We start from the raw sequence: 14713 nt of genomic DNA, 5'->3' as shown, positions 1-14713 counted from the left end.
CTCAGGTATGCAACATAAAATGAATAGCTATTCTTATTGTCATTCATTCAAAATTACTTCAATATGCAACTTCTCAAAATTTGATTACAGCTAAAAAAAAAAAAATAGCGCCAAAATTTGGCACTGTTATGATTTTTCTATTTTTCTGCAAAACTATGGCCGGTATGCATATTAAAAATCACGTTGGTATTTGGTGTACTATCTGGTACAGGCGCACTCTTGTCCGCACAGTCCCTTAAATTATTAATTGAAATCGATGGTTGGGTTCTATATCGATATTTTCTCAAACTTTTCAGCTAACCATAACAATAAATACATACATTAAGCACCTTTAGTACACTAAAGTGAAGGCAAAATACAATTCTAACTTGTTAATCATTAAAGCATGAGAATTATGACCGACTAAGCAAGTCATCTGAATGCAGTAGCTGAACCCCGAAAGCTAGAGAACAAAAAGTATAAATGTCGGAATCAATGTCAAGTGATCACAAAAGTTTATTAAAAGGTCATTCCTCCCAATATTTAAAACTAAATGTTGGTGGTCATTTATACTATACCACAATTGGAACACTGACAAAAAATAATGACACAATGCTGAGCGCAATGTTTAGTGGCAGAATGGAAGTCCTGACTGATTCGGAAGGTTTGTTGTATGTTCTTTTACGGAAAAATATTAATAAACAAAATTCTAGGATGGATTTTAATCGATCGCTGTGGAAATCATTTTGGCATCATTCTTAATTTTTTAAGAGATGGCACTGTTCCGTTACCCGAAACTAACAAGGAAATTGCAGAATTGCTTGCCGAAGCCAAATACTACTGCATTACCGAGTTAGCTATTTCTTGTGAACGGGCACTATATGCGCATCAGGAGCCAAAGCCAATTTGCCGCATTCCACTTATAACTTCACAAAAGGAAGAACAGCTTTTATTAAGCGTTTCTTTAAAGCCGGCTGTTATTCTTGTGGTTCAGCGCCAGAATAACAAGTATTCGTACACAAGTACATCAGACGACAACTTATTAAAAAATATTGAACTATTTGATAAGCTTTCGTTGCGCTTTAATGAACGAATTTTGTTCATTAAAGATGTAATTGGACCCAGTGAAATCTGCTGCTGGTCATTTTACGGACATGGAAAAAAAGTAGCTGAAGTCTGTTGCACTTCAATAGTTTATGCGACTGACAGAAAGCATACTAAAGTGGAATTTCCGGAAGCTCGTATTTACGAAGAAACGCTACAAGTCTTGCTTTATGAAAACCGCAATGCACCAGACCAAGAGCTCATGCAGGCAACGTCTTCGGCACGAGTAGGAAGTGCTAGTGGAACCAGCATTAATCAGTATACAAGCGATGAGGAAGAAGAACGCACTGGACTAGCGCGATTACGATCTAACAAGCGTAATAATCCGTCCTGATTTACAAAAATTTATTACATATGATTGACATTGTTTTTATAAACGATTGAAAAATATATATATGTTTTCTTTTCTTAATAAAACGTAATATTTCTGCGGTGTGGTCAGTTATAGGTGCAGTTAAAATGAAATTGTTTTTTGGATTATCCTGTTAAGAAGAAATGGTATCCATGGTATTAACAGTTAATAAGCTTACCTTCCCTAGCCAACCGTAGAACGATCCTTTGACCAGTGGTAAAGTTGATAGTCCCGAGCATATTAACTAGAAATGACATTATCTTTACACTGTACACCTAACAATGGGTTGCATAAGCGCGATTCTGTCCGAAAAGTATCTTTAATATCAAATTTTGACTACTGCTTTAAAACCTCTACAGTTCAAAACTAAATATCACGTTTTGAAAACGATGTTTTTTAAATTTTCAAAAACATCGATGTTTATATAAGACTATCGATGATTTTAGGTTCATCACTATTTGAAGAACAACAAGAAGAGCTACAACACCAAAGGTATGCACTAAAATTTGTGCAACTGATGTAATTAACTCAATTTCAATTGTTAGCTTGTGGTCATATATATAAATATATATATCAATATATATATATATATCTATCTATACATATATCTTATATAAATAGGATATATTTAAGATGCGACTGTTGAAACAGATCTCACTGATTTTTAAATTCCTATTACAAGTTTAAGATTATGCATATGAAAAGAAATCGCATTGTATTTCAGTTTGTAATATTATTATTTGTTGATTTTTTTCAATTTCTAATTAATTGAATTCAATAATATATAAATGCCTTAAACGGATACTCCACCCTGGATCCCGAAGAAAAAGGAGAAAACTAATTTGTGGTAGTAGGCTCTTTTTATTCTGTAAGAAATCGTTCTTATAACAGTTAAAACTAACTTAACTCTAGCTCATTGCAGTGTAACCCCGGACTTTCGCACAACAAAGAAAATTCCAATTTTTCCCGGATAATTTCCAGCATTGCGATGGCGAAAAACAGTGTGCCTACAAACATTCAGCTAAGAAATCCTATCACATTTAAACTGTATCACAACTTAAGTTCACTTAAAAATACAATGTATTTTCTTATTTATTAGTGTAAATAAAAAAAATATTAAAAAAACGAACCATCGATCTCTGTAAACATTGATGATTCGGCACCTCTAATGCTATATGAAAAAGCATCGCATTTATTTATATTTCAAGGCAGATTATATTTAGTGCTGCAGTTGCAAATTTTAAAAATTTTCCAAAGGGTTTTTTCAAATCGATAGAAATTTGCTTAAAAATTATGAAACATTTCGAAAAATGCTGTGGCAGTTTTGTTCGGCTTGTGGGCGTTAGAGTGGACGTGGCAACATGGGTCAACAAACTTGCGCTGATTCTTTGTCTCTAGAATCTGTATGCTGAATATCAACCTTCTATACATATAAATGAATACTCGTAATAACCAATTATTGTGCTTGCTACTTCCTACTCATCATCATCGGACAACTTCTTTGTCGGCATGTAGTCACGGTTATATCACCACTCTTTAGATGGAAGCTGAAACCTTTTAGCAGCTGTTGTGTGCTCTGGTTGTCGTTGAAGATTTCGACCGATTTCGTTCGCTTCCCGAGTGAATCTCTTGAGATGTGATCCGGCGAAGCGGAGAGATCGTGAACTGATGGTACCGGACTCGAGCCGGCCAAGGGCACAGATGTCGGTCTTCGGACGAGCACAAAGATGACGCACCGTGAATACCGTGAACAGTCAGAACACGCGAGGAGCCATACTTGCACGAGGATAGTAGAGTCGGAACAGAGTCCAAAGGCGTGGGCAGTCAGTATTCAGTGAGCTAGAAAACGCAATTAAGACCGAGCAGCCTGTGATGAACGAGAAAGGGAGTAAGAATACGTAAGTCCGTTAGACAAGAGGCTTCGCATAACCAGTCAGTTTGTACCGGGAACCTCGGTACAAGGACGGTTTATGCAAGTGAGGCAGTCGAGCAAGGACACAAAAGAATACGAGGACTTTGCGTGGTCAGAAGGGACAGTGGTGTCGTTGGTCGGACATGGTGATTCTGGGAAGAGCGTTGGCTTGACCTAACAGATGGTACACCCCGCCACCATAACTTCCTAAGCTCATTCGTGCTGTCAAGGAGGACGCAGGACAACGATGGAAACCCGACGAAGGAGTAAGACTCCGTAGCGAGTAAGAAACAATTCGCTACAATATTGAGCAAATTAACAAAAAATTTTACATTTCTGCCTTTGGGTTTTGTTTACTCTCTCTTATGTACGTCGTCCACCGTGCTGTTTGGTGTTGTTTTTGCATGCACATTAACTGCACTGTGAAACCCGCTCCCCCACACAAAATCTAAAATTCTAAGCAGTCAGACTGTTGTACATTGAACAGCTCGTTTGCCACTTTGGTCCGAAATGGAAAAAACTGCCGCTTGGTTATAAAGCCTGAGCAGCCAAATATTGACTATGTGATAAAATGGTGTACACTATGTGCGCCGGATTTAGGGACCGAACAAGTGATGACCTAGCTAAGGGCCAAATCTAAAATATTGTTGTGATGCTTGCCTAGGTGAGGTTCAGGCGCGAAACTAAAGGTGGCATTAAAGGACTGATCAAAAGATTTAACATAGATTTCGTCGAGCTGATGATCTCGTTTTCGTGTAAGTTTCGCCGTTGAATAGCCGCTGGTGGTAGGCAGCCTAAGGGGAACGCCCCGCACACACAGTCTATTGATCAATAGGACTCCACAGCTAATCAGCTGTCAATCGCAGCAAATCCTCAAATGTTGCTAAGATAGGCTAAAAAGGTAACAAATTGGATGCAAGAAATTACAGAGAAATCTCCAAATTGTCGGATTTTGATTTTTGAAAATGTTATCAATCCTCATTTGCAGCATCTTCGTAGTTCAATAATATAAGCACGGTTTTATGAAACGCAGACAACCTTTTGGAACTTACTTCCTCCGTCAAAACGACCCTAAAAATAATTTTCAAAGAAGTGTCATCTACATGTGTTTCAGTAACGAATTTACGGATCTTTTAAATTTAATTTTGGGGTTTCTGAATGGGGGGACACAACAAGTCCTCTTTAAAAATTGACTTTCTTATATTTACCGAGTCACATCAAGTGTCCCATTAGGGAGCCACATTGATCCGCACCTTTGTACCCTATTAATTAACGACCTTTCATTAGTAATAACACATTCGCGTGTACGCAAGCGATGCATCCAGTATAAGAATATTTCTTGGCATTTTGGCAGAATTTTTATTCATAATAACACGGGTTGATCATCTTGGTGTTATTTTGGACCATAATTACCTATTTACCTTCCCTATCTAAACGTAGAACGATGTCTGGAACAGTCTTTATTTGAAAGCTCATTCATAGTGAAGTTGATAGTCCCGACTTGGTTAGTCGGCTAAACTTCTCTGCTTCAAGCAGATTCATTGAAAACTACATACCCATAATCTAAAATCATAGACCTAGCTATGAGTTGAATGACCCTTACAGAGTATTATTTTCTGACTGCAATAGACTTTATCATATAATATGTAATATCGTAAACCAACCAATTATTCCTTTTTTAACAAATAGTAAGATCTTACTAATATTTATATTATATTTTTTCAACTTACTCGTAGAATAAAAGAGGATATATATATATATTCTTTGAAAAGTATGTATCATAACATGCAGAAGTAATCGTTTCCGACCATATAAAGTATATGTATATTTTCTTGATCAGGGTCAATAGCCGAGTCGATCTGGCCCTGCCCGTCCGCCTGTCCGTCTGTTTGGCCTTATAAACGTCGATATCTCAGGAGCTATAAGAGCTAGAACTCAACTTTCTATTAAGCATACAGATTCTAGAGACATAGAGTCATGTTGAACCATGTTGTCATGCAAATCCTGCCAAAGGAATGAATAAGAGCGCCTGGCCAAACGTTCCCCAAATAACGGAAACAATTTTAAGGCAGAGGAGAAGATCATTTTTGAAGAAACACAGAAAATCGATTACAATGAAGTGGGAGCATCATTTGACCAAATTTATTGAAAATTCAACGCTGGGTTTATGAATATGTACCAGACCTAGCTCGACGAAGGAAATGGTTCACCAATCGACCACCCCTATCGGTCGCTGACGTAGTCTTGATCATAGAAAATGCCACATAACTGCTGGCCCAAGGACATGGTCGAGAATGTCATTCTAGCGAATGATGGCCTTGTACAGTAAGTAGCAGTACGTTCACCCGATTGAGTCATGCGAAGACCCGTAGCCAAAGTTGCGTCAGCATCTATGGCGATAAGCACGCCCGAATAGAGCGGAATTTAGGGGTGTGGGGGAATATTGCCGCCGAAATCAGCCACGAAGCTCAAAGTGTATTTTTTGGCTCTCCCTTTATTTATAGAATATAAGAACTAATATAGAACGCATCCGCTCTGTTGCTCTCCTCAGCAGCAGCGCAGACCTTCCCATTAAGGCTTTGTTTTAAGCAGATGAGTCGCTCTCATATCTTCAAAAAGAATTCAAAACTCTTATCATTATGGAAAACACAATAATACAAAAGAAGCTAAAACAGATCGAAGCAACAATAGGTGTCGATTAGCTCGCGTTTCGCTTACTGTACAGCTTGCCCGATTTGTGTGAATCCTAAATGTGCGCAATGAAAACATGAGACACGATGAACACGATTTACAAAGTCCCTTGTACAACTCTCGTTGAGGCAAGGCATCGCATCACCCTGGTGGATGGGCTGAGTTCTTTGCCACCACTTCTCGCGCCGAGCAAGCGTAGGCAGATACTCCAGGACCCACCTCCTCCACTGCTTTTTCGTAGAACCCTCCTTGGGCAGCTCCCACGAAGTTGTTGCCGTTGTCTCTTCTCCTTGTGACGGGACACATTCACCAACAGCGGCCCAAAGTAGTCCAATCCGGTATATTTGAATGGCGATCCACCCGCATCCAGTCTGTCTTTCGGATGGGGTCCCATTTTCGGCGGCATCGGCCGCGCTCGCTGCAACTTGCACACGTTGCACGATGAGATGACTCTCCGCATCACACGCCTCATCTTCGTGACCGAGAATCTCGTCCGGATCTCTGCAATTGTAGCCACTTTCTGATGCTTCATCCTGGCTTGGAAATGTCGCACAATCATTTCTGTAAGCCTGTGCCCGTGTGACAGTATTCTAGTTTCCGCCGACCTTATCACGTCGGGAAACGACTGCAGTTGTGCCTGTCTGACCAACAGATTCTCCGCGGCCTTACATTCTGTTGCAGTAAGGCCGCAAAAATTCCCTCTTCAGCTCAATCTCCACTCAGGACGCTGCTTGGCACTCGATGATACTCCACGTTGACTCTGAAGTCATCCGTTGCTTCCTGCTAACGCATTCCGAGGATCTTCTGCTCAGCTTCAGCCCATCCGACTTTTTTGACTCACCTAGGCACAAAAGCCGTCTCCATAGTGGGCGAGCTGCTACTGTCCACGTAGTCATCAACATAATGGTAGTCAGTGATGGCTTTGAAAGCTCTCGTTTCCGAGTCCAGAAACTTCAGGGCTTTCGGAGTCTTTACGTAATGTGCAGCGCTCGGCAAACATGCTCCTCCAAATGTCATTACCTCCATCTCGTAGATATCCGGATCTCTCTCGTCGTCGCTATCTCTCCAGAGGAAACGTTGGTAACATCTATCCTCGGGTCAGTACTTGGTGAAACAAATCCTTGATGTCCCCGATGACTCCGACTGCTCCCTCTCTAAAATGGAAGAGCACAGCTGGCCAAGGCTTATAGTGCTGAGCTTTGTCAAGCGCCAAATAAAGCTAGGTTCTTCCAACTTTGGATGCAGCATCGAATACAACCCGTATTTTGCCGGGCTTGTTGGGGTTTTCGACACCAAAATGTGGCAAGCCTGTCGCTCGCATATCCTTTAGACACATAATCTTTGATGATTTCATCATATGCCTGCGCCAACGGCTTTTGCGCTTCAATTTCTTCTCAATGTTGATCATCCTTTTGTACCCCACCTCGTAGCTCTGTGGCAACACAACGTGGCCGTCTTTCCAGAGTAATCCGGTCTGATAGCGACGCCCTACTCTCACCGTGGTGTCTTCGAGCTCCCTTTGTGCCCGCACATCGTCGCTGGCTGCGACTTGTGGCGGTGGCTTCACTCTAAAGTTCTTCATGTCGAAGTAGTCCTCCACCAACTGTTATCTGCAGACTCATCACCCTCCGACAAGCTCCGTACAGCGTAACGGACAGTCAACGCAGCTTAAATTTCTTTGAGTGGGTGCTTCCGCTTTACGCAGAGCCCTTCACTCCAGGTTGTTTCTGCTAATTGTTCGCTGCTGGTTTCCTTCTTGGTCCCTTGGCTGCGTCTGAAAATTGCTGACTGCTGATTCCCTCCGTAGCGTCTCAAACCACCTCACGCCATGTAGCAGACGATGACGCATACTCTGGCATCCAAGATCTAGTAGCGTGCCCGCTTCGTAGGCATGTGAAGCAGAGTCGGTGCCTCCCCACAATGCTCCACATTCCCGGCGGCTAAGCACCAACGAATTCTCGGCCATTCGTGATTGTGTGTTGTCTTCCGCAGATGGGACAACCTCCATGTCGATCGTCCTGTTCGCCTTCTTAATGGTCCACGTTCGCATGCAGACATCGAAGACAGCGCAACCCACGTTTGCGTACTCTTGTACTCCACGCGCGGATGTGAACTACAGTGGGGAAGGGCCCAATCGTTCCACAAGCTCCTCCATGAGGGTTTGGTTCCCCAGGAGCTGCTCCGCCTTCGCTGACTGCAAGAAAGCCGCCAGGTTGCTCACTCGAGTCGCGAAGGGAATGATCTTCGCCAAATTGTGCTCCCAGATCGGCCCAGCCTAAAGGATGAATTAGTAGCATCTTCCCTTTCTCGAGGGCTTCATCCTTCAGCGCCTTCAACAACCTCGGGTTGTTCTCCAATTCTCCAATTGTACTCTCTGGTCGTCTCCACGAAGCACAGGTGAAGATCGCCCACTCCTCAGCCTGCCCTCCAAGTGCCGGCAAGTCCAGAAGCTTTCGTGGCCCATATGCTCCCTGTATTCCATTCGGCGTGCGCTGGCTTCACAATGCTTGTTGCACACAGTGGGTCCTGCGTTGATGTAGCAGTCCTGAGACAGATTGTTGTTGCATCTTACTTCAAAGGTGCGTTTGTAGAGGTACGTCTCCAACAACTTATGCCCCGAAATACGGCAGCACTTGTTTAATTTTGAACATAAGTCCGTCGAGCCTTACTCTGTAAAAAGTCTTAGCTACGACCAGATATGTATAGTGCTGACCAATACTCTTAATTTCAAAGGCACTGCGTATTTCTGTAATAATAACCAGGTTCCGTGTTTTTATCGAAAACTAAATTGGCGCGATGGAATTATATTGCGCTGCATAAGACGTCAATAGAAGAGTAAATTCGAAGAGTTTCGAAAGGCTGTTAGTAAATTGGTTGTCTTTTTCCACCGCATATTTTTGTGTATTAGGCAATACGCACAGACATTACGGTGGTAAAACACCGCAACAGCATATTATGCGGTGTGAGTAATACATCCACCACTTCTTAAGCGAGTATATTTGTAGTGCTCAAATCAGGCATCGGTGCTGATCTCTGGTATCCAGGAATGTAGAAAATGTTCTTATTTATTAGATGCATTTCACATATCAACATTGTTGAGGCAATGAGCTTTTTCATTGACTTTAAGAAGTGGTGTGGCAATTTATAGACACGGTAAAGTTAATGTTTCAATTAATATTTCAGTTTAATTTCAATATATTTTGCCACACAGGGCTGTAGAGTATAAAACGAACAGCGGCAGTGTCTGTATCGAACCTATTAAGAGTTAAAGTACATCACAGCAGTACCGGTGCGATCAACACTTATTTTGTAACTGAGCTTGCTATGCAGAAGGCAAATGAGCAAGTTTCACAAAACAAAGATTTAAACAGTTGTGCTCGCTCTCTATTGAGAGAGATGAACATAGCACAAAGGGGAATGCAAAATCTATTGCTGCACACAGCAATGTACAAGAGTGATAAAATAAATAACATAACTGAATAACCAAACATTCTCACCCCGTTGGAGGTACAACATCATCCTGTTTGAGTAGAACGCAAGGTTTAGCGACGGCTCTATTGAAGATTCCAGTGGCAGTTTTGAGAACAGCAACACGTGCGACGCTATCGGGTCCAGGATTTATTACTCGAGCTAGTGGCAATTTGAGGAGTGGCAGGTTTCCGTCTTTTACTAAAACGACATCATCGATTTGAACGTCTGTTTTCTGTGCTCGCCGTTTGGAACGTTGCTGAAGAAACGTTAGATATTCACGTCTCCACCTGCTCCAGAATATTTGCTGGTAGTAGGTGATTGGCTGTCAGCGATCCAATCGGTTGAGATTTAATTTTGTTAGATCAGGCTCAGCAAACAAGGCGAGGGGGCCGTGCCTAAGAAGTGCCCTAGCCTCGTCAAGGTGTTTTAAAAGAGAAACTAAAGGTCTTGAATTGATTATGGCCGCAATGTGGCAAATGAGGGTGCGCAGGTCATCAACAGGAAAAACAGCAGGGCCATTAGCTCGGTAAAAATGATGCTTTGCTGTTTTGACAGCCGACTCCCAGAGGCCTCCAAAATGCGGCTATCGAGGAGGGATAAATCGCCATTCAATGATATCAGTCAAGCGGAATTTATGTTCTGCAGTTTGATGTGAGGTGTTCAGGAACAAACACTTAAGATCCTGAAGCTCATTCCGAGCGCCGGCAAAATTGGTGGCGTTGTCCGACCATATTCGTGCAGGCTTTCCACGAGTCAGTATAAATCGATGCAATGCATTAAGAAATGCAGAAGTGGAGAGCTCCTGAAGCAGCTCAAGGTGAACAGCTATTGTAGAAAAGCAGATAAAGATGCAGATATAGCAATTGATGGGTGCTTTGTTCCGAAGAAGATTTTTGTAAGAAAGTGGGCCGCAAAAGTCCAGACCAGTGGAAGGAATGTAAAGCTGTTGCGCGGTTCTCAGAAAGATCACCCATAATGTGACAAGATATATGTGGCTTGGCTCGAAAATTATGCATTTGCTGACTGCACTTGCAGTTGTCTTGCGACGGCCAATGGGCCAGAACTGCAGTCGAATCAAAGCGAGTAGTGCGCGAGGTCCAGAATGCAGATTGCGACGATGAAGTCGAGTATAAAGGCACGAGTGACTAGGTGCTGACGTGGCAATATTAATGGATTAATGGCTTCAGTCTGCCACCAACTCTTGTCAATTATGGGTTGTCAATGATGGGTACGAGGGATGCAATTGAGCTCTATGATTTTACTTGTCGACTGTTGAGCAGGGCATTATAGTCCTCGGTAAGGTGTGCCATCTCATGCCTCCGGTGAGATGATTAACAGTCAGGCCGGGGTGCCTGATACGATAACGAAATTCGAAGATGTATACAAAAACATGTTCAAATTTTTGTCAGGAGTTGACAAATTTACAACTGGTTTGAAAGCGTGAAGGCTCATCTCGTATCCAGCACAGCACCACAGCAGAATCTGACCTGTAATAAACAGAGATCCTCAGGTATTATTATGGCCTACCTTGGCCATAATTTACCAAAAATCTCAAACAGGGAATCACAGGGAGAACATCCCAGTTATACCATAGGCAAACAAGTTAGTTTTTCAAAACATTATAAAAAGTTTTTTTTTTTTTTTCTAATTCACTAATTCTATTTATTATGGTTTCAAAAGGAATCGTTCAGTAATTCCTCTGAACTTAACCTAATGTGTGATAAAGATAAATGAGACCAAGTGGTATCTTAATTATAAAGTACAAAAGAAAATGTAATATGTTATGTTATCCTCCGGGTAAGGAGATCGCTGGGGTGTACCCTCTTCAGTCTTCGGAGGGAGATGGGATCAGCTAGGATAGTTGCTAGTCGGTTCGGGTGGGCCATAAGCCTGTCGGCATAACGGCTGCTGTGGAAATTAATCTGATCCCCAAGAAGGGTAATTTTCAGATCTCTTTCGATGACTATGTTCGTCACGTACCAGGGGAGCCCAGATGCGTGACGTGCAGCTCTCGACTGGACCACACGGAGCCTATTAAGCTGGGATTTGGCGGCAGTTCCCCACACCTGGATGGCAAAACTCCGCGTTGGAGCGAGAATGGCTTTGATTAAAAGAGCCTTAGAGCTCATTTGAAGTTTGCTGGAGTGGAAGAGCCAGTCGAGCTTTTTTAGCTTCGCCAGTGACTTAGATTTGACCGACGTGATGTGGGCCCCCCAGGTCAGTCTCCGATCTAGATGAACTCCTAGGTAGCAGTGCGATCTAGCATTGGTGATAGGGCTTCCATTGAAGGTATATTATCATAAATAAAATTTCTTACAGCTATCATACATGTTATTTGAGAATTAATAAAATTTAGACCGCCAATAACAATACTGCAATTTGCAGCTTTCGATTTCCCTTGTAGAGTGGAAAAGCAATTTTGGCCCCTCAAAAATCAAATAAAAATATACATACATTTCTTTCGGACATGTGTGCGTGTTCACGGCCAGCAGCCAAAAATTAAACGGACCAAAAAGAAACAAAGAAATGAGCGGTATCAATCTAAAAATTGCAAGACAAATTGCAGAGAAAAATTCTGCCCTTAAAAAATCAATTCCACCATTCCGATCTGCTAAAGTCCTTGGCCTTGAAAACGATACTGATTCCACTAATACTCAGGCGATAAAAATATTGCGGCGCCTTCCGCACCAAGGGACCAGGTCCGCGATTATGTGAATTTAATTTCACTTCTTTATCGCATCCTTTTTTCTTATTCAAAAAATCAGTAAATAAACTCACTTACCCACTTTTGGGAATCCACCGACAAGAGCGCTTCCGGGTGATCTTCCTGTGGAATTCAAGGCTTAAAACAAAAGGTTAACGATAAAAAAAACAAAATAATACGGAGACATGCCACTTCCGATCTTTCTTTTCTATTCTCGCTTATTCCATTTTTCTTCTTAAATGCCCTTCAATTTTGGGCTGCACTACACTCTCTTTCTTGGCCGACTCCTAAACTATATGCGGCGTCTCGCTTTCACATACAACTTTTCCGTCTCACTGCTTCGTTAGACCGTCAGAAATGGAAGAAATCCATTTTAGCCTTCGGATTCACTCTCTATAAGCCATTCCCATGGAACTGACAATCAGCTCTGTTGACCTCATTCAGTCTTCTGCGGCCATTTCAGTTCAGGGGACCAAACGTAGATGGCGGCCCCAAACATTCTTACCCCCATAGATGACGCTGCCGACACCAGCTGCCACAAGCGCTACAAACAGCCTCTACAAAATCAGACTTATCGTGGTATCTCCCTACGAATCGACCTGGTAAATCTTCTAAATCGTAGTACGAATTCCCAAACTTTCTCCGGACCCGAACTTTCAGGTAATTCGGACCCAATTTGGCATTATACCCCGCTTGAAAATTACTCTGCCTGTAATTCTTACGAAACACTTCCTGGCCCACATTATAAGATATTACTCTGGATAAGAGGTTGTAAAGCCGCTGATTCTTATCATTTTGCTTTTTCATTACTTCCACGGCCTTATTGCTCACTAACTCCAAGGAACCCTCCCTAGCGAAAACCAAGGACCGATCTTGAATCAACCCCAAAGCTTAACAATTTATATGTAGATCCTGAGCCCGCGAAGTGCTGCCCGAACACCATATAATATGGAGTAGTTCCCAAACTAGAAAGCACCGCGGATCTCAACGCACAGCAAATACAACTCATCTCTTCGTTCCAATTTTTCTGATCTGGCCTGACGTACGACCGGATCGCCGCTAATACCGACACACCCGTTTCAGGCACCCCGAACGTATGGAACAAATCCTGTTGCAAATACATTATGACTACATTGGCCGTAAGCCAATCTTCCAACTTCTGTCTTGGCTTTAATAAGTCAGTCAAAGGCGCTGCTACTGACGCAAAATTATAAAAAAAAGTGGGGTACCAGCCAACCAACCATTCCTAAAAACCTCCGAAGACTTTTCAACGAATTTGGTAGCGGAAATCGGTCATCGCCGATATTTTTTCCGGATCCGACAGTGTGCTCTAAATATTTCACCTAACGCATGCCTTACTGTTTTCTACGTTAAGCGTCAGGCCTTTCGTCTTAATATGACCTGCAACTACTTTCAGAACTTTCAGATGTGATTCCAAGCTATCGTAAACTACCAAAGGTCGTCTAGGTAAACAAACACTTCGATTCTCAGAATCTGGGTCGAGGGGTATCTGCTTATTTCTTTCAGATCGAGGCTAGAAATAAACATAGCCTTTGGGAGGCGACCTAGAATCCCTTCTATCTGCGGGAGAGGATACGCATCTTTTCTGGTGACTGAATTCTCCTTTCTGCTATCCAAACAGAGCCGCACTTTCCCGGGTTTGTGCACTAAGACTACTGGTGAAGACCAAGCGCTATCAGACTCTTCAATTACACCAAGCTTAAGCATACGATCAATCTCAGTATATAGAAGTTTTTCCACAGCTGGAGACACTGGAAAATTCCGCTGCTTTACCGGCTTAGCATCTCCAGTATCAATTACTGGGACAGAATAGAAGTCTTTCCCAAGCCAAAAACGAAACATGAAGGAAATGCTTGTATTACTTTTTTTAGCCCGTCTTGTTGCTGTGTAAAAAGATAGTTAGTTAAAGAAGTTATTTCCATCTCCGCTGGCAGCAACTTAAACTTAGACCAAAAATCAATACCTAAATATAAATTTTGGCTAAGAGAAGGAATCAAATGCAGGTCGAGATTTTCTTCCCTTCCTTTGAAGGGGTGAAGGGGGTGCTAAATCGACAACCCTCGCTTAAACGGAATTCGACTCTTTATTATTTGCTGCCCTAGATTGCCCCCTATGACACTTACTGCCGATCCAGATACTGGATAACAGTCCCATTACTATCCGATCTAAGACGCGTATGGACGGCTGTCCTTCGCCTTATGTCGAATTGTGTTGATTGTTTTCAAAGCCATCCATCCAGTAATTTCTCATCCGCTGAGCATTTCTGGAATAGGATTGTGTGTTTTTCACATTTTACACAAGATGGCTTGCAGGTATTTGGCTTGCCACAACCAATCTTGTGCAATCTTGATAACGGTGACCTTCTTCTATATCTATATCTATAGGTCTATTAAACATTTTTTTTTTGTTTTTCTATTATATTCTGAAATAATTTTGTCAGTAACAATATTCCGTGCCATATATATACATTTATATGTCC

General features: G+C 42.1%; 1 protein-coding gene across 1 annotated transcript; it reads left to right on the top strand.

The window, feature by feature from the left end:
* The first annotated feature begins 280 nt into the window (after positions 1-280).
* LOC117137487 (BTB/POZ domain-containing adapter for CUL3-mediated RhoA degradation protein 3) lies at positions 281-1516 on the top strand. The gene is made up of 2 exons (XM_033298967.1): positions 281-643; positions 693-1516. Exons 1-2 carry the CDS (start codon positions 463-465, stop codon positions 1415-1417), a joined length of 906 nt encoding a protein of 301 aa, XP_033154858.1. The 5' UTR covers positions 281-462; the 3' UTR covers positions 1418-1516.
* The last annotated feature ends 13197 nt before the right edge of the window (positions 1517-14713 follow it).

The sequence above is a fragment of the Drosophila mauritiana genome, chromosome 2R (genome assembly GCF_004382145.1).
Source record: "Drosophila mauritiana strain mau12 chromosome 2R, ASM438214v1, whole genome shotgun sequence".
Taxonomy (NCBI): Eukaryota; Metazoa; Arthropoda; class Insecta; order Diptera; family Drosophilidae; genus Drosophila; species Drosophila mauritiana.
The sequence above is the reverse complement of the archived record's forward strand: the minus strand, read 5'-3'. Positions and strand labels throughout refer to the sequence as shown.